The following is a 24,426-nucleotide window of genomic DNA, read 5'->3' on the forward strand; positions in this document are numbered from 1 at the left end:
GTCCCCAGGACCCATGTGGATGGAGGGTCCTCAGAAGGTGGAGGACCAGACCTGGGACCCCAGCATGCTCCCTGGGGCCTGAGTGGGCAGGGGAAATGCTGGCCGCATTCCCCTCTGATCCTCCAAACCCCTGAGGGTCTCTCCCTGTCCCTGTTAATCCCCTTGTGGTGAATGGGTCTCTCCAGGCATGGGAACTCCTTCCCTCTCCCAGCCACCCCTCAGGGGTGCCAGTACCATCTCACCTCCACTTCTCTTCCTCCCTCACTCCCCACAACATCCTACCCAGTCACTTGGGGGTTCCTCCCATCCCCTTGGGTGTCAAGGCCACCCACCAGCGTCTGGTAGTTGCCCTAGTTGTGAGGAGACACAAACTCCATGTCCTCCTACTCCACCATCTTGACTCCATGCCCCCCAGTTGTATGATTTTATATACCCTCTATACACTTATAACCTAAATCTTCAGCCCTGATTTCTCCCCTGAAGTTCACACATGTATATCTGACTGTCTAACATTTTAACTTGGATGTCTCATAGGCTTTCAAACTTACATCCAAAATACAACTCCTAGTTTACCACCACTCCCTCAACTTGTTTCCCCCCCAATCACCTCCTCATCTCAGTAAATGGCATGATTAACTACTCAGTTGCTCATGATAAAAATGTAGGTATTAGCATTAACTCTGCCATTTCACTTATCTTTCCTTACCTCATCCAATCTATCAATAAGACCTGCTAACTTTACCTGCAAAACTACCCCAAGTCCAGCCCCTTCTCTTCATCTCCTCTACTTCCATATTAGTCTAAGACACAATCATCCTTAACATGGACTGCGCAGTAGCCTCCTAACTTGCCTCTCTGCTTTTACTCTTGCTCCATTAACATACAGGATTTATAGAGACATAAGAAAAATCTTTTAAGAATCAGAACTCTCATACATTGCTGATGGGAATGTACATCCATCTTGGAAAACTGTTTAGCAGTTTCTTATGAAGCTAATCATACTATCCACCAATTCCACTCTTACCCAAGGGCAGTGAAAGCACATGTACAAGAAGATTAGAATGTTCACAGCAGCCTTATTTCCTAAGGGCTAAAAGTTGGAAATGACCTAAATGTCCATTAACAGAAAAATGGATAAACAAACTGAGGTAAATTTATACAATGTTATACTGCTCATTAATCAAAAGAATGAACAGATAAATGCAACAGCATAAATGAATCTCAAAAATATTATATTAAGTGAAAAAAGCAGACATAAAAAGTCCATTTATATGAAGTTTAAGAATAGGTAAAATTAATCTATGGTGATAAAAATCAGAATAATGACTGCCTCTGGGTAGGAGGTGGGGAGAAATTCCTGGAAAGCAGGATGACGGATACTTACAGGATGATGGAAAATTTCTGTATCTTGACTGGGGTTGTGATTACATGGGAATATATTTGTTGAAATTCAACATCATATATTTAAAATCTATGTCTCAAATTTTTAAGTGTTATTAAAATGTAAATCATCTATAGGTGGTATTGTAGTCTTTAAAATGGGGATAATATTACTGCAACTTCATGGGGCAGTTATGAGGTCTAAATGAGATAGCTACATGTAAAGCACTTAGAACAGTGTGCAGTAAACACTTGATTTTAGCTATTATTATGATGATAATGTCATTCCCTTGCTTAAAACCTTCTGATGGCAGAAATAATAAAATCTAAACTCCATGTTTTAGCCTACAAATTCCTGTGTGATTTGACCCTTATCTCCCTCTTTAATCTCATCATTATTTCCCTCTCACTTCAGTCTACTCACACTGACTTTTTTTCTGTTTACTGAACAATACCAAGATCATTCCTACTTGGAGTTTCTGTTGCTATCCCATTAGCTTAGAAAAAAGCTCTTCCACAGGGTCATCACATGTCTGGCTTCTTTTTTTAACCTAAATCTCAGATTAAATACTACCCACTTGAAGAGACATTCCCTGACCACTTTATTTGTTAATTATCTGTCTCCTCCCAGTGGCACTGCAAGTCTGTGAAAGAATGAATTAGTGAATAATTTCTGGTTTTCTGACTTGTGCAAGTGGATAGATAGTATGTATTCATTTGCTGAAATAGGGAATACTGGAAGAGTGTGTGGGAAGATCGTATTACAATTTAAATTTTTTAACATGAGCCAAAGCAAATACTGAACCAATTAAATAATAAAAAACACCAAATTTTAGGGTTGAAAGGAACTGAGGTATCAAGTATCTTTTTTCCATCTCCGGCAAAAGACTACATTTAGACCATACCAGAGATTCTGTCAGCTCTCTTCTTAAATATCTCCTAAAGAAAGAGAGTCTTTTTCTCTCAGTAATGTTTTTAACCTCTAAATTAGTAGTCAAAATTTAAAAAATTTTCTATTATAATTCAAACCCATGTCTTCTACAGAATAAAATAGATCTTGTTATTCCTTAAAATTTTAATGCATGAAGATTGCTATTATACTGCTCGGACTATTATACTACTAGGACTTCTCTTTTCAGGCTAGTCTAAACATGTAAAGTTTTCTCTCCCCAATCAAATTACAGAATCAATATCATTATAGTTATTTAAATTTAATACCACTTGAGAAAATCTTTCACTGAATTTTTAAAAGAAAGAAAGTCAAATGTTCTAATAAATCTTACCTTCGTTTGCAAATCAGGAACCACAAAGCTGATGCCAAAGCGAAGAAACCAATTCCCAAAGTAACAGCACCAGCACCCAGAAAATAGGTTAAGTGGTTAAAAAAACCTATACAAATAAATTATAAAAGATTATTTCAGGCATGTATCTTCATTCTCTATGTAAAATTAAATGACATAATAGCTTAACACATAATGTAGTGTTAATAATACATAATGTGTGTTAATACACATTAACACCCATAAAAACACACATAATGTGCATTAATAACACATAATAACACATAATGTAGTGTTTAAGACATTAATGAGGAGGTTGGGAGACCTGAATTCTGGTCCTTTGCAATTCTAATAAATTTCAAGACCCTGAGTTTGAGAATTACATGGGGCCTCATCCTCATTAGCGCCCAGGGCACTTTTGTTTGACCCTACCAAAATTTGAGACCTGTTTTGCTTGTTTTTATACAGCTGTCACCTCCTTTCTTCTTATCTAGTTGTCTCCCTTTCCAGTCCAGCTGTGAATTTTTATGCTACTTTTCCAGTATCATTCTTTGCAGTCCTTCAACATAAGAGGATTTCCATTTTAAGATTTTTATTATCAATCACTACAAGGAGGTAGATGAGGGTAGTAAAGAACAAATATGAGGAATTTTTAAAGATCTTAGAAATCTTTAAACATTTTATCTCTACTTTTTCTCAGGAACAGTAAAAGATCATAGCCAAAAGCTAAATAAAAGCAATGTAAATAATGATATATCACAGGTTTATAACTGGAAAAGCCTACAGGAATTATATGGTATAACTCCTTCATTTTACAGATGATAAAACTGAGGCCCAGGTGAAAGCAGTAAGTGAAGTAAGGTCATGCAGCAAATTAAAGGCAGTCCTCTGTTTTTTTCTATTATCGTATCCCTGCCACCAAACATCTCAATACTGGTATGTATTAAAAAGAATTAAGAATAAAGAAAGCATGAGATATTTATAGTTAGGTTGGTCAAGTATTCATTAAGATTCTGAAATCTGCTACCTAAGCATAAAGCAAGCTGTAGAAAGCTTTCACAGAAGGCTGTATAGAATTTGAAGGGCCTTAAGACAACTTAGGAGTATATTATTTGGGGAAAAAGAGGTTTAAAAGTATAAAACTAATAGAAGATCTTTATGTGTGAACATATAAGTTCCACTAAGGGTATGACGTGATAAAGACTTTGTTGTTCCCATACTTTTGTTGTTTTCTAAGTAATTTCCAACTTTCTAGATGGTGCCTCTCAAATCTTAGTTTTCTTTGGGTTCAGAAATATCTACATTTGGAAATTAATTAATGGTACAAAAAATTACATAAGGCTATTTATCAAAGTGATACAGTATGAAAAAACACCTCCAGTTTTCATTTTTATATATGAAAAAACATAGATATTTTGGACCAGATAATTTGTTGTGAGGGACTGTCCTGTGCATTGTGCCAAAGATATCTCCAGGCATTACCAAATGCATTCTGAGGGGCAGAACTGCCCTCAGTTGAGGATCACAGGCATAGTGGTATAAGGAGATATCAGATAGTATTAAATGATAAAAGCAAGATAGATAAAACACATGTTTAAAAAAAATTTAAAGATATATTTGTACTCAAATATAAGATAAATATTTCTATGGACAAAAGAAGAAAAGCAACACACAGAAATAAGTAGGAGCTAAAACCACAAGCATGCTAGGCACCGAGATCTGGAAACAGGAATTAACTAGAAGAAGCAGAGAATATCAGTGAGACAATTCCCAGACCAAGCCATCGTCTGGCGTGGTGAATGACCAACTCAAAAATGGACCAAGGAGGAATCTTGGAAATTATAAATTTAAAAATTTTAAGATGGAGTACATGTTTCTTTAAATACAAAGAATTAATGAAATGAAAGATAATACTGAGAGATTCACCCAATTTCATAAAAAAGTGAAAAATATGATAAATTATGAGACTTGGAAAAGATTAAGAGCATATAGCATAAAACTAATAGGGGTCCCAAAAGAGAGAATAGAGAAGTAGCAGAGAAACAATATTAAGAGATACAGCTTAAAAAGGTCTTTTCTTTTCCTTTTTTAAAATTTATTTATTTATTTTTGGCTGCGTTGGGTCTTCATTGCTGCATGCGGGCTTTCTCTAGTTGCGGTGAGCGGGGGCTACTCTTTGTTGCGGTGCGCGGGTTTCTCATTGCGGTGGCTTCTCTTGTTGCGAAGCACGGGTTCTAGGCACGCAGGCTTCAGTAGTTGTGGCATGCAGGCTCAGTAGTTGTGGCTCGCGGGCTCTAGAGCGCAGGCTCAGTAGTTGTGGCGCACGGGCTTAGTTGCTCCGCGGCATGCGAGATCTTCCCGGACCAGAGATTGAACCCATGTCCCCTGCATTGGCAGGTGGATTCTTAACCACTGCACCACCAGGGAAGCCCAGAAGGTTTTTTCTTTAAAAAACTTTTTTTGAATTTACACATATTAAAATTCACTTGTGAGTGTGTGTGTGCAGTTCTGTAAGTTTTGACAAATATAAGAAGTATTTAATCACCACCACAACCAAGTTACAGAAAACTTCGATCACCCCAAAACATTTCCTGGTACAGCCTCTTAGTAGTCAAGTACTAACTGCTGGCAACCACTGATTATTTTCCATCCCTATTCTCTATCCTTATGTTTTTGCCTTTTCCAGAATTTCATATAAATAGAATAATACAGCATGTTGTCTTTTGAGTCTGGTTTTTTTAACTTAGCATAATGCATTTGAGATTCATCCATGTTGTTGCATGTATCAGTAGTTTGTTTCTTTTTATTGCTGAGTAACATTCCATTTTATAGATGGACCACAGTTTATTCCCCAGCTAAGAGACGTTTGGTTGTTTCCAGTTTGGGGTTGTTAGGAATAAGGCATACTATACATTTGCATACAGTTGCTTATTTGAACATAAGTTTTTATTTCAGTAGGGTCATATAGCAAGTATATATTCAAATTTATAAGAAACTACCAAACTGCTTTCCAAAGTGGTTGTTCTGTCTTGCTTTCCCACCAGCAAATACAACAGTTTCAGTTGCTCTGTATCATGGCTACCACTTGATATTGTCAGTTTCATTTCAGCCATCCTAATAGATGCACAGTGGTATCTTACTGTGGAGATACAGTGATATCTTCCTTTTAAAAAAGGAAAAGAAAAAACCTTTTTTAAGCTGCATCTCTTAATATTGCTTCTCTGCTACTTCTCTATTCTCTCTTTTGGGACCCCTGTTTTAATTTACATTTCCTTAGTGAATAATTATGTTGAGCATCTTTCCACATGCTTATTTGCCATCCACATATCTTATTCAGTGAAGTATTTGTTCAAATCTTTGCTGATTTTTTAGAATTCTTTATATATTCTGGATACAAATCCTTGGTCAGATACATGATTTGGAAATATTTTCTTCCAGCTGTGGCTTGTCTTTTCAATTTTCTTAATAGCGTCTTTCACAGAGCAAAACTTTTTAATTTTAGTGATATCCAATTTATCAACTTTTTTCTTTTATGGTTTGTGCTATGGGCTGTATCTAAGAACTCTTTGCAGGTCAGAAAGATTTTCTTCTATGTTTTCCTATAAAATATTTCTAGTTTTATGTTTTACATTTAATTCATGATTCATTTTGAATTAATTTTTGCATAAGGCGAGAGGCAGGGGTCAAGTTTTTTTTGTTTTTTTTTGTTTTGGGATATGTGTATTCAGTGATTCCAACACTATTTGATGAAAAGACCATCCTTTCTTCATAGAGTTGCTGTTGCACCCTTGTCAAAAATCAGCTACCTATATTTGTCTCTGTCTATTTCTGGAATCTCTATTCTGTCCCCTTGGTATACATTGTCTATTCTTTCACCAATAACAACAATAATAATAATCTAATATTTATACAGCAAATACTATATGCCAGGCACGTTCAAAGTGATTATATATATATTCACTCATTTAATTCTCACAACTCTATAAGCTAAGTATTATTATTTCCCCACTTTACAGATGAGGAAACAGATGAGGCAAAAATGAGGTTAAGTAACTTGCTCAAAGGCATACAACCAATAAATGAGGGACAATAGCAATTAAAAAATTGCTAAAGTCCGTCCTTACCTAGTATAGACAATGAATATCTTTAGATTTTGTTAGAGAAACAGTTAAGTATAAATGCTAAATACTTAAGGGTATCGTAAAACAGGATATCTAAATGGCCAATAAATATATGAAAACTTCATTAATAATCACAGAAATGCAAATTAAACCACAACGAGTCAATACGACAACCCTGTATGATGCCTAAAATGAAAAAGATGGAAAATATCAGGTGCTGTCAAGGTGGCAGAGTAACATGAATTCTCACTCACTGTTGGTGGGAATGTAATTTTCTATAATACTTTGGAAAACTGTTTGGCACTATTATTAAAGCTGAACATATACATACCCTATGACCCAGCAATTCTTAGATATATACCAAACTGAAGTACATATATATTTTCTTAAAAATATATGCTAGAATGTTGATAGCATCACTTTTATGTGTGTATGTTGATAGAGACACAAACTGGAAACTACCCAAAGGCCAACTGATAGTTAAACGGATAAATTTTAAAAGTTTAATTGATTTAAAGAAACAAAATGTTCTATAACAATGAGAAAGAATAGAGTACAACTATGCACAACAAAGTGGATAAATTTCATAAATAATGTTGGGCAAAAGAAGGCAAACAAAGACATCGGGGGGAGTTCAGGGATGCTGGTAATTAACATACTGTTTCTTGAACAGGGTGCTGGTTATAGAGATGTGTTCAGTGAAAATTCAAGCTTAAAACTTATGACTTATGAATAAACTAGATCGATATGTATCATCATAAATAGAACTGAAAAACCTAGTGTTCAGTGAATAAAGTGATTTCCATAAATTTATATTCAATTATTCTAATCACATACTGATTCCATTTATGCACATTAAAAGGAAACACAAAATAATACTTTTTAAAAAACAATGTGACAGAAGTATTAAAATACACCATACTCATGATATTAGTTGTGTCTGAGGAGGAAATGAGGGGAATGGGACTATGGATTGAATATAAACTTAAGACTTTATCTGTAATGTTTTCTTTAAAAAATTAAAAATCTGAAGTTTATATGATGAAAAAATATTTATTTAGTAGAAGATTACATGAATGTTTGTTATTCTTTGTCCTTTTCTTTTTACTTTTCTGGTTTTCTCAAATATAAAAAATATAAAAACAATAGGATCTCAATTTTGTAAAAAAAAAAAAAGAAAGAAAAGAAAGAGGGAAAAACATACTTTTATAAGGTAAATAATCAATACTGGCTACTCCTGGGGTAAGGGCTTAGTTATAATTTTCCACTCCAGACCTTTCTGTACATTCAGATTTTCTAGCATGAGAATCTTAGAAAAATCAGGAACAAAAATTTTTAATCTTCATATGTGATTCTTGACTCCTTTACTTTGTACAAGTCTCATTGTAGCAACTTCTCTATTGTTATCACTGTGTTTACAGCCTATTTAGCTTTCTCCTCCTTAAGATCTCTTCCCTCCTCTTTATCCTTTTTGTAATTCTCCATTAGGGAAGAAAATAGGTGTGATTAGTAAAACACCATTCTAGTCCTTGGTTTAAATGGGCCATTTATATCTCAGGGGAATTCCAGTGAGCTATAGAGAATATGAAAGTTCCCAAACCACTTTACCAAGAGAAAGACAAATTACATATTTTCTAATACCTCCAACAAATCACACTTTATCTATAAATCAATCTGTAAAATGAAAAGGCTGACTCTATGATCATTAAGATCCCCTCTCACTTTGAAGATTTAGTCAATATATAAGTTAAAGAAACACTATATACAGAGGTAGGATTTTTACTTTCTTGACTCTGCCCTTAAGTATGCTATCTAAAGTAATGACTCCTCATTTTCAACAGTCACTTTATTATATGACCCTGTTTCTTTGTCTTTAATAATTGCTATAATAAATAGTCTTCTTTACTTATTGGTTTACTGTCTATTGTCTGTCTTCTTCTACCAGAAGATAAATCTTTTTCACTCTGGTATTCTTAGAGTTTAGAATAATGACTGGTTACTCAAAAATGATTGACTATTTAATGAATAAACGATAGGCACTGTGCTAGATGTTAGTATTAGAAAAATGAATAATAAAGGTATGTGGGTTTTTTCTTGTTTTTTTGGCTGTGCCACTCAGCATGCGGGATCTTAGTTCCCCGACCAGAGATCAAATCTGCACCCCCAGCACTAGAAGTGTGGACCACTGGACCACCAGGGAAGTCCGTAGGTATGTGGTTTAGTAGGAAGTTCATATATGTGAAAAAGAATAAGTGTAATTAAAAAGGTATTATAGGCATTATAATGGAAGAAATAAATACAAAATACAGATACAGGAAGATCTGTAAAAAGATAGGAGAAAAATTTTGAAAAACTCCATAGTCTAGTTAAACATGGTTTGAGAACTTTCTATTGCCAAACCCTTGCCAAGAATTGGTGACTGAGGACTTCTCTGGTGGCACAGTGGTTGTGAGTCCGCCTGCCAATGCAGGGGACACAGGTTCGATCCCTGTTCCGGGAGGAAACCACATGCTGCGGAGCAACTAAGCCCATGTGACACAACTACTGACCCTGCGCTCTAGAGCCCATGAGCCACAACTACTGAGCCCACGCACCACAACTACTGAAGCCCACATGCCCTAGAGCCTGTGCTTTGCAACAAGAGAAGCCACTGCAATGAGAAGCCTGCACACTGTAACAAAGAGTAGTCCCTGCTCGTCACAACTAGAGAAAGCCCACATGCAGCAATGAAGACCCAACGTAGCCAATAAATAAATAAATAAACGAACAACAACAACAAAAAAGAATTGGTGACTGAAAGATAAGTAACACATGGTCATAGAGTTTAAAATCTGGAGGGTACAACATTTAAACAGAATATTCGTTACAATATTCTAATTGCTATGATAATGACTTGTTGACAGCACTAAGACAACAGAGGCACTTTGACTAAGTGCAGGAACAGTTTCTTAGAGAACACCTGAGCTAAATCTTACAGAATGAGTAAGAGATAGCTAGCCAAAGATATTAAATCCTAAACCAGGTTATGACTCTTTCACCTTAAGATAAACAAAACTTTCTCTCTATGCACAGTAACCTCCAGCTTACAGTTGATCCTTTTCTTACCATTTGCAGCCAAAACTCTTAAAATGAGAATTTCTACTTCACAACTTCTATTCCCAAGGTCATTAATAACTTCATTAACACACAATTGAAAGGTCACTATTGACCATTCTCTCTCTCTCTTACCTTGGCATAAGTAAAATTAATTCACTTGGTTTTTTCCCATTTCTCTGTCTATAATGTTATTGCCTTTATAGGTTCCTCTTCCCCAGTCTGTCTATCCTTTAACCTATCTATCTATAGCTAGATATACACATATCCTTTAACATATCTACATATGGATATATATAGATATATAAAGGATATAGATAAATATAGACATGGATATAGATGTTACTTATCTGTATCTATGCCTATATCTTTAACCAGAATTACTATATATTTGTGTCAGGAGTAGTTTCAGATTATCTTTTGTAGTGATTCCAGAACTGAATGTTCGGTTTTATTTTTTGAGTATTCAATACCTGTTTATTATACTCTCCTAGGGTTTTGCCAGATTTCAGTCTCAGGTTTACTCCAGTTCAACAAATGCTTATTGAACACCAAATATGTGTGAGATACTGTTTGAGACACCAAGGGAGGGATAAAAGGCCATTGAAGTAAGAATGAATCCTTACCCTGAGGTTTAAAAATCTATAATGAAATATAAGCAGGGCTCATATGCAACTGGTATAAAAAGTTGACCACACTGATTTTTTTTTAGTTGGTGGTTGCTCTGATTGAATACAAAGCTAACTAGGAAGAACTTGTACTTGGAAGAGATACTTATTATGCTGGTTGGATTTTAATGTTATTATTTGAAAAATGGGAGTCATATTATGTCTCACATAATTAGAATAAGGAATAAATAAGATAATGTTGCAAGGAATTACTAACATAGTAAAGAAGATGACATCTCAAACAGCATGCATATACCAGGCCATAAAGGAAGACTCAACAGTTTTATAGGATTATTACAGATACCACATTCTCTGACAATAATATAATTAATTTTAAATTAGTAACCTAATACATACTCTAGGAAAAGCTGCCATACTTGGAAATTTTTAATCACACTGTAAATAACTCTTGCATTAAAGAAGAAATCAATGGAAATTTGGAAATTACATAAAACTAATCGATAATGAAGCACTATGTATAAATGCTTTCAGCAACAAAGCTGAAGACAAATTCAAGGGGAGAAAAAAAGCTGAAAAAAAAAATGAGCTTAGCATTCAAATTGCAAGTTGAAAAAGACAAGCAAAGTGAGTCCAAATAATGTGGAGGAAGGAAATAAAAAAGAACAGAAATTAGTGAAAAAATATTAAGATTTTAGGTAAACACTAACAAGATTAACAAATCTCTAGTAAGAGTAACCAAATTTTAAAAAAGAAGGCACAGGTAAACAATTTCAAAGGTGAAGAAAGAACATAATTACAGTTACAGCAGAAATTAAAATAAGAAAATATTTTCAACAAATTTATGCTAGTATATTCTAAAACTTATACTAAATTATATATACCTAAAAAGTGACTTACAAAAAGTGACTCAAGAATAGAAAACCTAAATGAACATGTATCCATTAAACTGAATCAACAGTTACAAAATTTCCCCCAAAGAAAACAGCAGGCCCCAATAACTTTACAATTTCTACTGTATACCCATGATTCAAGTATTTCTTATCTTATACAAGCCCTTCCAGAGAATAGAAAGAGTTTTCTGGCTGTTTGTCCAAATGTATTTTCCTCTTCTCCCCAGGCAAAAGGCTAGACTACATGTCCCAGCTTCCCATACCATTAGGTGAAGCCATGCGACTGAGTTCTAACCAATGGAATTTGAATGGAAGTGATGTCATAAAAACCTCCCAAGGACCTTTCTCCATGTTCTTTCTCCCTTTAGGCTTGACTGGGATGGAAATGAACCCCAGGGAACTTTGGAAGCCATGTGTCATCATGGATGTAATTGACATTTACAGAACACTCAACCCAAATGAAATGAAACACAACATATCAGGATTTGTGGGATGCCACTAAAGCAGTATGTAGGGGAAAATCAATACCAAAAAACTGCAGTATTAGGGAAAAAATGTGTGAATAACCTTAAAAACTAAAATAAGTAGAGCAAATTAAGCCCAAAGTAAAGAAAAGAAAAAAATCTAAAGACCAAGTGAAAACCAATGAAATAGAAAACAGAAAAACAATAAAGAAAATCAATGAAACAAAAACCTGATTCTTTGAGATCTATATAATTGATAAACTTTTAGCTAGACTGACCAATAAAAAGAAAAAAGGCACAAATTATCAATATCAGAAATGAGAGGGCTTCACTGGTGGTGCAGTGGTTAAGAATCTGCCTGTCAATGCAGGGGACACGGGTTTGAGCCCTGGTCCAGGAAGATCCCACATGCTGTAGAGCAACTAAGTCCATGCTCCACAACTACTGAGCCTGCACTCTAGAGCCCACAAGCCGCAACTACTGAGCCTGCATGCCACAAACACTGAAGCCCACATGCCTAGAGCCTGTGTTCTGCAACAAGAGAAGCCACTGCAATGAGAAGCCCATGCAGCACAACGAACAGTAGCCCCTGCTTGCCACAGCTAAAGAAAGCCTGAGCCCAGCAACAGAGACCCAACGCAGCCAAAAATAAATAAATAAATTTATAAAAAAAAAAGAAATGAGAGATGTTACATTACTACAGATTCTACAGATATTAAAAGAATAATAAGGTAATATTATGAACAATTTTATGTTAATAAATCTAACAACTTAGATGAAAGGGAAAATTCCCTAAAATATATAAATTTTCAAAGTTCACTCAAGAAGAAATAGATAACATAGATAGACACACATCTATTAAATAAATTGAAATTGTAGTTAAAGTTCTTAAAAAGAAACTCTATGTCCAGGTGCTTCACTGGTAAATTCTACCAAACACTTTAAGGGAAAAAAATAGTATTAATTCTACACAAATGCTTCCAAAAATTTGAAGACAAGAGAATTCTTTTTTGATTTATCCTATGAGGCTGACATTACCCTGATACCAAAGCCAGGGAAAAAAAGAGAGAGAGAGAGAGAAGTGAGAGAGAGAGAGAGAAGTGAGAGAGAGAAAGAGAGGAAATTACAAACTGAACAGATATGCAAAATGCATCTGTGGACACAGATGCAAAATTCTAAACAATATTTTAGCAAATTAAGTCCAACATTATATTAAAAGGATAATACATCATGACCAAGTAGGGTTTATCACAAGAAAACAAGGTTGGTTTACCATGAAAAAACCAATCAATGCAATTCACCATATTAAGAAGTTAGAGGGCTTCCCTGGTGGCACAGTGGTTGAGAGTCTGCCTGCCAATGCAGGGGACACGGGTTTGAGCCCTGGTCTGGGAAGATCCCACATGCCGCGGAGCGGCTGGGCCCGTGAGCCACATTTGCTGAGCCTGCACTGCACGTCTGGAGCCTGTGCTCCGCAACAAGAGAGGCCGTGGTGGTGAGAGGCCCGTGTGCCGCGATGAGGAGTGGCCCCCACTTGATGCGACTGGAGAGGGCCCTTGCACAGAGGCGAGGACCCAACACAGCCATAAAGAAAGAAAGAAAGAATCCTCGTCAAAAAAGGTGATGATTTAAAAAAAAAAAAAAAAAGAAGTTAGAAAAGAAAATCCATGTGATCAATATGGATCTGTGTCAATAGACATGAAAAATTTTGAAACATCCATTCCTGATTTTAAAAAAAAAAGCTCTCAGAAACTAGGATAGAAGGGAATCTCTATCCTAGTTATCAGGCTCCCCAACCTGATAAAAGTCATTTATTGAAAACATCAGACTTAATGGTGAAAGATTGAATGCTTTCCTCCTAAAATCAGTAACAATACAGGGATGTCCACTCTTACAACTTCTATTCAACACTGCACTGAAGGGTCTAGCCAGTGCAACCAGGTATGAAAAAGAAGTAAAAGGCACCTAGAGTAAAATGGAAAAAATAAGAGTTATATTCTCAGGGCTTTGGTCTGAACGTTTCTGTGCCCCCCAAATTCATATGTTGAAATCCTAATGCCCAATGTGATGGTTTTAGGAGGTGGGGCCTTCAAGAAGTGGTTAGGTCATGAGAGTGGAGACCTTGTGAAAGGGATTAGTGCTCTTATGAAAAAGATCCCACAGAGCTCCCTAGCCCCTTCCACCACTTGAGAACACATCAAGAAGCAAGAAGAGGGCTCTTACCAGACACAAAACTTGATCATTTCGGCCCCCTGATATCAGATTTACAGCTTCCAGAACTGTGAGAAATAAATTTCTGTTGTTTATAATACATCCAGTTTGTGGTATTATGTTATAGCAGCTCGAATTGACTAAGACACACAGAGAACATGATCATCTATGTAGAAAATCCTGTGGAATTTTAAATAAACTAGTACAAAAATTAAGTGAGTTTAATAAGATTGCAGGATACAAGAACAATATACAAAAACAAATTGTCTTCTGGTACTGTTAACTCCTAGAAGAAAACAGAAAAAATGTTTCATGACATTAGTCTTTGCAATTATTTCATGAATATGACACCAAAAGCATAGATAAAAAAAGCAAAAATAGACAATTGGGACTATATCAAACTAAAAAGTTTCTGCACAGCAAAGGAAACAATCAACAGAGTGATAAGGCAACATACAGAATGGAAAAAATATTTACAAACCATAAGAGGTTAATTTCCAAAATATAAAAGCTACAACTCAATGGCAAAAAAGCTAATAACCCAACTTAAAAATGGGCTAAAGACTTGAATAGACATTTCTCCAAAGAAGACATATAAATGGCCAATAGGCATATAAAAAGATGTTCAACATCTCTAACGCTTAGGGAAATGTCAATCAAAACCATAATGAGATATAACCTCACACCAGTTAGAATGACTATTTTCAACAACAACAACAACACAAAAGAGGATACAGAGAAATTGGAACTCTTGTACACTGTTGGTGGAAATGCAAAGTGGTGCAGCTCCTATGGAAAACAGTATTGAGATTCCTCAAAAAATTAAAATTAGAACTACCATATGATTCAGCAATCCTACTATGGGTATTTATCCAAAAGAAATAAAAACAAGATCTCAAAGACACATTAGCACTCCAATGTTCAGTACAGCACTATTCACAACAGCTAAAATGTGTAAAAAAAACTAAACATCCACCAGTGTATGAATAGATAAAGAAAATGTAGTATATACATACAGCCTTAAAAAAGAACGAAATCCTGCAAAATATGACAACATGGATGAACCTGAAGGACATTATCCTAAGTGAAATAAGTCAGTCACATTAGGACAAATACTGTGTAATTCCATATATATGAAGTACAATCAAACTCATAGAAACACAGAGTGGTGGTTGTCAGGGGCTGGAGGAAGGAAGGAAATGAAGAGTTGCTAATCAATGGGCATAAAGTCTTAACTATGCAAGATGGATAAGTTCTAGAGATCTGCTGTACAACACTGTGCCTATAGTTAACAGTACTGTATTACACACTTAAAAATTTATGAGGGTAGATTTCCTGTTAAGTGTTCTTACCACAATAAAATAAAAACTTTTTTAAAAGACAAAACAAAAAGAAAAGTCTTTCTATATACTATCAAAAACAATTGGAAGGGCAGAAGTTGAGACACAGAGGTAGAGAACAAATGTATGGACACAAAGGGGGGAAAGCCACGGGTGGGTTGGGATGGTGGTGTGATGAATTGGGTGATTGGGATTGACATGTATACACTGATGTGTATAAAATTGATGACTAATAAGAACCTGCTGTCTAAAAAAATAAATAAAATAAAATTCAAAAATTCAAAAAAAAAAAAAAGAAGTGCCATAATGTTTGCCTTCCTTCTGTTTAGGATAAGAAAAAAACAAAAAAACCAAAAAACAATTGGAAACTGAAATGTTCAAAAATTACCATTTGCAACAGCATAAAAATATGAAATACTTAGGGATAAATCTGATAAAAGATGTGAAAAGCCTGTACATAGGCAACTACAAAATATTGCTAAGAGGAATTAAGGATGACCTAAATAAAAAGAGACACATACCTTGCTCCTGAGTTGAAAGAGATACTGCTGTTCTGATATTAATTCTCCCTAAATTGATCTATAGTTTCAATGCAATGCCAATCAAAATTCCAGTAGGCTTTTTTATAAAAATTGATAAGGTGGTTCTAAAATTCAGACGGAAATGCAAAAGACCGAGAATAGTTAAAACACCTCTAAAAAAAGAAGAAAAAGTTGGAGGGATAACTACCTGATTTAAAGACTTATTATAATTAAAATAGTAATCAAAACAGCATGGTATTGACAACCAGGGCACCTACCAGGCACTGGTGGGGGACCTCAGAGACCTAAAGGGATGGGAGGAATCCCCGTGCAACTGGGTGGGATGTTGTGGGGAAGGAGGGGGGAAGGAAAAGTGGAGGTAGGATGGGACTGGTGTCACTGAGGGGCAGCTGGGGAAGAGGAGGGGTTCCAACTCACAGTGAGGGAATCAGCTGGGACAGGGAGAGACCTTCGGGAGATTGGGGGATTAGAGGGGAATGTGGCCAGCATTTCCCATGCCAGCTCAGGCCCCGGTGAGCCTGCTGAGGTCCCGGGCCTGAACCTCTGCCCTCTGGGGACCCATCAACCCACGCAGGTCATGAGACTAAGCATGGCCCCCAAGGCCTTTTACAGCCATGCAGCTCCTGAGCCTAAGCCCGCCCTCCCCAACAATTCCCCCATCCCCACCACCAAGGCTTTTCTGGCTTTTTTTTTTTTTACTGTTGTGGTTCTGTTTTCCTTTGTTCTTGTTTGCTTTGTTGTTCATTCATTTTTATTTTTTCTAATATATTTTTTATTTCTCTAATTTAATTTATTTTTTATTCTTTGTTATTGTTCTGCTCCTTTTTCCTTGTTACTTTTTTTTTTTTGCAGCACTGCATGACTTGTGGGTCTTGGTTCCCAGGCTGGGGGACAGGCCAGAGCTCCTGTGGTGGGAGAAAGAAGTCCAAACTGGTGGACTAACAGAAAAACTCAGACCTCAGGGAATATTAATTGGAATGAGGTCTCCCGGGGGTCCTCATCTCAGCACCAAGACGCAGCTCTATCCCACTGCCTGCAAACTCCAGTGCTGGATGCCTCAGGCCAAACAACCAACAACACAAGAACACAGTTCTACCCATCAAAAAAAATGAGACAAGAAAAAAGTATGTTACAGACAAAGGAGCAAGGTAAAAACCTACAAGATCAAATAAATGAAAAGGAAATAGGCAACCTACCTGAAAAAGAATTCAGAGTAATGATAGTAAAGATGATCCAAAATCTCAGAAATAGAATTGAGGCACAGATCGAGAAAATACAAAAGATGTTTAACAAGGACTTAGAAGAACTAAAGAACAAGCAAACAGTGATGAACAACACAATAACTGAAATGAAAAATACACTAGAAGGAATCAATAGCAGAATAACTGAAGCAGAAGAATGAAAAGTGAGCTGGAAGATAGAATGGTGGAAATAACTGCCAAGGAGCAGAATAAAGAAAAAAGAATGAAAAGAATTGAAGACAATCTCAGAGACCACTGGGACAACACAAAATGCACCAACATTCGAATTATAGTGGTCCCAGAAGAAGAAGAGAAAGAGGAAGGGTCTGAGAAAACATATGAAGAGATTATAGTTGAAAACTTCCCTAACATGGGAAAGGAAATAGCTGCCCAAGTCCAGGAAGCACAGAGAGTCCCATACAGGATAAACCATAGGAGACAAACCAAGATGCATATTAATCAAACTAACAAAAATTAAATTAAAAGAAAAAATATTAAAAGCAGCAAGGGAAAAGCAACAAATAACATACAAGGGAATCCCCATAAGGTTATCAGCTGATTTTTCAGCAGAAACTCTGAAGGCCAGAAGGGAATGGCAGGATATATTTAAAGTGATGAAAGGGAAAAAGCTACAACCAAGATTACTCTACCCAACAAGGATCTCATTCAAATTTGACAGAAAAATCAAAAGCTTTACAGACAAGCAAAAGCTATGAGAATACAGCACCACCAAACCAGCTTTACAATAAACACTAAAGGAATTTCTCTAGGCAGGAAACACAAGAGAAGAAAAAGACCCACAAAAACAAACCCAAAACAATTAAGAAAATGGTAATGGGAAAATACATGTTGCTAATTACCTTAAATGTAAATGGATTAAATGCTCCAACCAAAAGGCACAGACTGGCTGAATGGATACAAAAGCAAGACCCATATTTATGTAGCATATAAGAGATCCACTGCAGCCCTAGGGACATATACAGACTGAAAGTGAGGGGATGGAAAAGATATTCTATGCAAATGGAAATCACAAGAAAGCTAGAGTAGCAATACTCATATCAGATAAAAATAGACTTTAAAATAAAGACTGCTACAAGAGACAAGGAAGGACACTACATAATGATCAAGGGATCAATCCAAGAAGATGTAACAATTATAAATATTTATGCACCCAACATAGGAGCACCTCAATACATAAGGCAAACATTAACAGCCATAAAAGGGGAAATCAACAGTAACACAATAACAGTGGGGAACATTAACACCCCACTTACACCAGTGGACAGAACATCCAGACAGAAAATAAACAAGGAAACACAAGCTTTAAATGACACAATAGACTAGATAGATTTAATTGATATTTATAGGACATTCCACCTGAAAGTGGCAGAATACACTTTCTTCTCAAGTGCACATGGAACATTCTCCAGAATAGATCACATCTTGGGTCACAAATCAAGCCTTGGAAAATTTAAGAAAATTGAAATCATATCAAGCATCTTTTCCAACCACAATGCTATGAGATTAGAAATCAATTACAGGAAAAAAACTGTAAAAACACAAACAAATGGAGGCTAAACAGTGCTAAATAACAAAAAGATCACTGAAGAAATCAAAGAGGAAATTTTAAAAATACACAGAAACAAATGATAACAAAAACATGATGACCCAAAACCTATGGGACTCAGCAAAAGCAGTTCTAAGTTTATAGTAATTCAATCTCTCCTCAAGAAACAAGAAAAATCTCAAATAAAAAATCTAACCTTACACCTAAAGAAACTAGAGTAAAAAGAATAAACATAAAACCCAAAGGCAGTAGAAGGAAAGAAATCATAAAGATCAGAGCAGAAATAAATGAAATAGAAATGAAGAAAATAACAGCAAAGAACACTAAAACTAACAGTTGGTTCTTTGAGAAGATAAACAAAACTGATAAACCTTTAGCTAGACTCATCAAGAAAAAAAGGGAGAGGACTCAAATCAATGAAATTAGAAATGAAAAAGGAGAAATTATACCTGACACCGCTGAAATACGAAGGATCATAAGAGACTACTACAAGCAACTATATGCCAATAAAATGGACAACCTGGAAGAAATGGACAAATTCTTGGAAAGGTACAACTTTCCAAGACTGAACCAGGAAGAATTAGAAAATATAAACAGACCAATCACAAGTAATGAAATTGAAACTGTAATTAAAGATCTTCCAACAAACAAAAGTGCAGGACCAGATGGTTTCACAGGTGAATTCTATCAAACATTTAGAGAAGAGCTAACACCTATCCTTCTCAAACTCTTCCAAAAAATTGCAGAGGGAGGAGCACTCCCAAGTTCATTCTACAAGGCCACCATCACCCTGATACCAAAACCAGACAAAGATATCACAAAGAAAGAAAATTACAGATTGATATCACTGATGAACATAGACCCAAAAATCCTCAACAAAATATTAGCAAACAGAATCCAACAACACATTCAAAGGATCATACACCATGCTCAAGTGGGATTTATCCATGGGATGCAAGGATTCTTCAATATATGCAAATCAACCAATGTGATACACCATATTAACAAATTAAAGAATAAAAGCCATATGATCATCTCAATAGATGCAGAAAAAGCTTTGGCAAAATTCAACACCCATTTATAATAAAAACTCTCCAGAAAGTGGGCATAGAGGGAACCTACGTCAATGTAATAAAGGCTGTATACGACAAACCCACAGCAAACATCATTCTCAATGGTGAAGGACTGAAAGCATTTCCTCGAAGATCAGGAACAAGACAAGGATGTCCACTCTCACTACTCTTATTGAACATAGTTTTGGAAGTCAGCCACGGCAATCAGAGAAGAAAAGAAATAAAAGGACTACAAATTGGAAAAGAAGAAGTAAAACTTTCACTGTTTGCAGATGACAATGATACTACACATAGAAAATCCTAAAGATGTCACCAGAAAACTACTAGAACTAATCAATGAATTTGGTAAGGTTGCAGGATACAAAATTAATGCACAGAAATCTCTTGCATTCCTATACACTAACAACAAAAGATCACAAAGAGAATTTAAGGAAGCAATCCCACTTACCATCGCAATAAAAAGAGTAAAATACCTAGGAATAAACCTACTTAAGGAGGCAAAACACTTGTATGCAGAAAACTATAAAACACTGATGAAAGAAATCAAAGATGACACAAACGGGTAGAGAAATATACCATGTTCTTGGATTGGAAGAATCAATACTTCAAAAATGACTATACTACCCAAAGCAATCTACAGATTCAATGCAATCCCTATCAAATTACCAAGGGCATTCTTCACAGAATTAGAACAAAAAATATTACAATTTGTATGGAAACACAAAAGATCCTGAATAGCCAAAGCAATTTTGAGAAAGAAAAACAGAGCTGGAGGAATCAGGCTCCCTGACTTCAGACTATACTACAAAGCTACAGTAATCAAGACAGTATAGTACTGGCACAAAAACAAAAATATAGATCAATAGTACAGGATAGAAAGTCCAGAGATAAACCCACGCACCTATGGTCACCTGATCTGTGACAAAGGAGACAGGAATATACAATGGAGAAAAGACAGTCTCTTCAATAAGTGGTGCTGGAAAAACTGGACAGCTACATGTAAAAGAATGAAATTAGAACACTCCCTAACACCATATACAAAAATAAACTCGAAATGGATTAAACACCTAAATGTAAGATTAGACACTATAAAACTCTTAGAGGAAAACATAGGAGAAACACACTTTGACATAAATCACAGCAAGATCTTTTTGAACCACCTCTTAGAGTAATAAAAATAAAAAAATAAATAAATGGGACCTAATTAAACTTAATAGCAAAGGAAACCATAAACAAGATGAAAAGACAACACTCAGAATGGGAGAAAACTTTTGCAAACGAATCAACAGACAAAGGATTAATCTCCAAAACATACAAACAGCTCATGTAGCTCAATATCTAAAAAACAGACAACTCAATCAAAAAATGGGCAGAAGACCTAAATAGACATCTCTCCAAAGAAGACATACAGATGGCCAAGAGGCACATGAAAAGATACTCAACATCACTAATTATTAGAGAAATGCTACAATGAGGTATCACCTCACAGCGGTCAGAATGGCCATCATCAAAAAATCTACAAACAATAAATGCTGGAGAGGGCATGGAGAAAAGGGAACCCTCTTGCCCTCTTGGTGGGAATGTAAATTGACACAGCCACTGTGGAGAACAGTATGATGGTTCCTTTGAAAACTAAAAATAGAACTACCATATGACCCAGCAATCCCACTACTGGGACATACCCTGAGTAAACCATAATTCAAAAGGACACATGTACCCGCGTGTTCATTGGAGCACTATTTACAATAGCCAGGACATGGAAACAACCTAAATGTCCATTGACAGATGAATGGATAAAGAAGATGTGGTACATATATACAATGTAATATTACTCAGCCATAAAAAGGAATGAAATTGAGTCATTTGAAGAGGTGTGGAAGGACCTAGAGTCCGACATACAGTGTGAAGTGGGTCAGAAAAAGAAAAAAGAAATATCATATATTAATGCATGTGTGTTGAATCTAGAAAAGTGGTATAGATGAACCTATTTTTAGGGCAGGAATAGAGACGCAGACACAGAGAACAGACGGGTGGACACAGGGGGAAGGGGAACGTGGATGAAATGAGAGATTGGGATTGACATATATACACTACCATGTGTAAAATAGGTAGCTAGTGGCACCTGCTGTATAGCACAGGGAGCTCAGCTCGGTGCTCTGTGATGACCTAGATGGGTGGGATGGTCCATGAGAGAGGGGATATCTGTATACATACAGCTGATTGACTTTGTTGAACAGCAGAAACTAACACAACATTGTAAAGCAATTATACTCCAATTTAAAAAACACAACACAACAAAACAAAACAACAACAACATAACAGCATGGTGTTGGCATGAAGATAGATGAATAGATCAATGGTACAAAATAGAGATTGCAGAAATAAACCCACATACAAGAAGACAACTGAGTTTTGGCCAAGTGTCAAAGACAATACTGTAGTGCTGGAACAACTGGATAACCATATGCAAAAAATAAACTTAGAACTATATCTCACAAAATATCTCATAAATTTTAACTCAAAATTAATCAAAACCAAAACATACCTAAAACTATAAATTTCTAGTAGAAAACATAGGGGAAATATCTTTGTGACATTGAGCTAGGCAAAGATTTCTTAGATATGACACCAAAAGCACAATTCAAAAAGAACAGATGGACAAATCAAATTTTAAAACATCTGCTCTTCAAAAGACACTACTAAGAGAATGAAAAGACAATCCACAGACTGGGAGATACTCTTAGTAAAGCATATATCTGATTAAGAAGTTGCATCCATAATTGGGTGATTGGGATTAACATATACACACTACTGTATATCAAATAGATAACTAATAAGAACCTACTGTATAGCACAGGGATCTCTACTCAATACTCGGTAATGACCTATATGGGAAAAGAATCTAAAAAAGAGTGGATACATGTATATGTATAACTGATTCACTTTGCTGTATGGCAGAAACTAACACAACATTGTATATCAAGTATAATCCAATAAAAATTAAATTTAAAAAAGAACTTGCATCCAGAATATATAAAGAAATCTCAAAACTCAACAGTAAAAAATAAAGAAAAACTCAACAGTGACAAAATGAACAACCCAATAAAAATAAGCAAATTCTATGAACATACCCTTTACCAAACAAGATATATATACGACAAATAAGTGTATGAGAAGATTCCCCACATAATTAGGACAGCTAAAATTAAGGATTGACCATACCAAAGATTGGCAAGGAATTGGAACTCTCATACCTTGCTGGTGGGAATGTACAATGGTACAATCACTTTGGAAAATAGTTTGACAGTTTCATGAAAAGTTAAACATATGCCTACCATGTGACTCAGCCATTCTATTCCTATATATCTATCCAAGAGAAAAAGAAATATACATCCATACAATTTTCATAGCAGCTTTATTTGTAACAGCCAAAAACTGTGTGTTAGGCAAAATTCTAAGTTGGTTCCAAGATTCCTGCATGTATTCCCCTGGTATACATGCACCTACCTTCTCCCAGTTATTAAAAAAGTACTAATCTACATACTACTTCGAAAAGATTGTGCAGATGGGGGCTTCCCTGGTGGCGCAGTGGTTGAGAATCTGCCTGCCAATGCAGGGTACACGGGTTCGAGCCCTGGTCTGGGAAGATCCCACATGCCACGGAGCAACTAGGCCCGTGAGCCACAATTACTGAGCCTGCGCGTCTGGAGCCTGTGCTCCGCAACTAGAGAGGCCGCGATAGTGAGAGGCCCGCGCACGGTGATGAAGAGTGGCCCTCACTTGCCACAACTAGAGAAAGCCCTCGCACAGAAACGAAGACCCAACACAGCCATAAATAAATAAATAAATAAATAAAAATTTAAAAAAAAAAAAAAAAGATTGTGCAGATGTTATTAAGGTCCCAAATCAGTTGAGTTTAAGGTAGGGAGATGACCTGAGGGCCCTGACCTAATCACCTGAGCCCTTTAAATCTGGGTCTAGTGGTCAGACTGGTAAAGTCAGGGATTTGAAGCATGAGGGGGGATTCATGTATGAAAAGTTCTCTGCTACTGGTTTGAAGATGGAGGGAGCCATGAGGCAAACAATGAAGACAGCCTCTAGCAGCTGAGAGAGACCCCTAACTGACAGCCAGAAAGAAAATGGGGACCGCAGTTCTACAGCTAGAAGAAACTAAATTTAGTCAACAACCTAAATGAGCTCGGAAGTGGCTTTTTCCCCAGAGCCACAAAAAAGAAATGCAGCCTGGCAGACACCTTGATTTCAGACTTATAATACCGTAAGCAGAGAAATTTGGCTACAGTGTGTCTGGACTTTTGCCCTACATAACTAAAAACTAATAAATGGGTGTTGTTTTAAGCAGCTAAGATTGTAGTAACTTGTTATGCAGCAATAGAAAACTACTACAAACTAGAAACACCTCAAGTGACAATCAACAGATAAATGGATAAACAAGTTGTTAATATATTCATACAATGTAAAACTCTCATCAATAAAGAGAAATAAACTATTGATACATGCAACATGAATAAATTTCAAAATTCTGCTGAGAGAAAAAAGCCAAAAAAAAGTCTTCATATTATATGATCTCATTTTCA

The 24,426-nt window shown here is 35.9% G+C and overlaps 1 protein-coding gene across 4 annotated transcripts in view; it reads right to left on the minus strand.

Moving 5' to 3' along the window:
- Positions 1 to 24,426, minus strand: part of LOC309618310 (uncharacterized protein C1orf185 homolog) — a 246,069-nt gene that overhangs the window by 26,466 nt on the left and 195,177 nt on the right. For 2 of the 4 annotated variants that reach the window (XM_082371870.1, XM_082371871.1), the window contains exon 4: positions 2,664 to 2,769. In XM_082371870.1, the coding sequence (XP_082227996.1) occupies positions 2,664 to 2,769 (106 nt within the window). Of the gene's footprint in view, positions 1 to 2,663; positions 2,770 to 11,601; positions 18,122 to 24,426 lie in introns of those variants that run through there. The other 2 variants (XM_082371872.1, XM_082371873.1) reach the window with 2 other exon arrangements.

Source organism: Balaenoptera borealis (assembly GCF_965194805.1).
Source record: "Balaenoptera borealis genome assembly, chromosome: 1".
NCBI classification, from domain to species: Eukaryota; Metazoa; Chordata; class Mammalia; order Artiodactyla; family Balaenopteridae; genus Balaenoptera; species Balaenoptera borealis.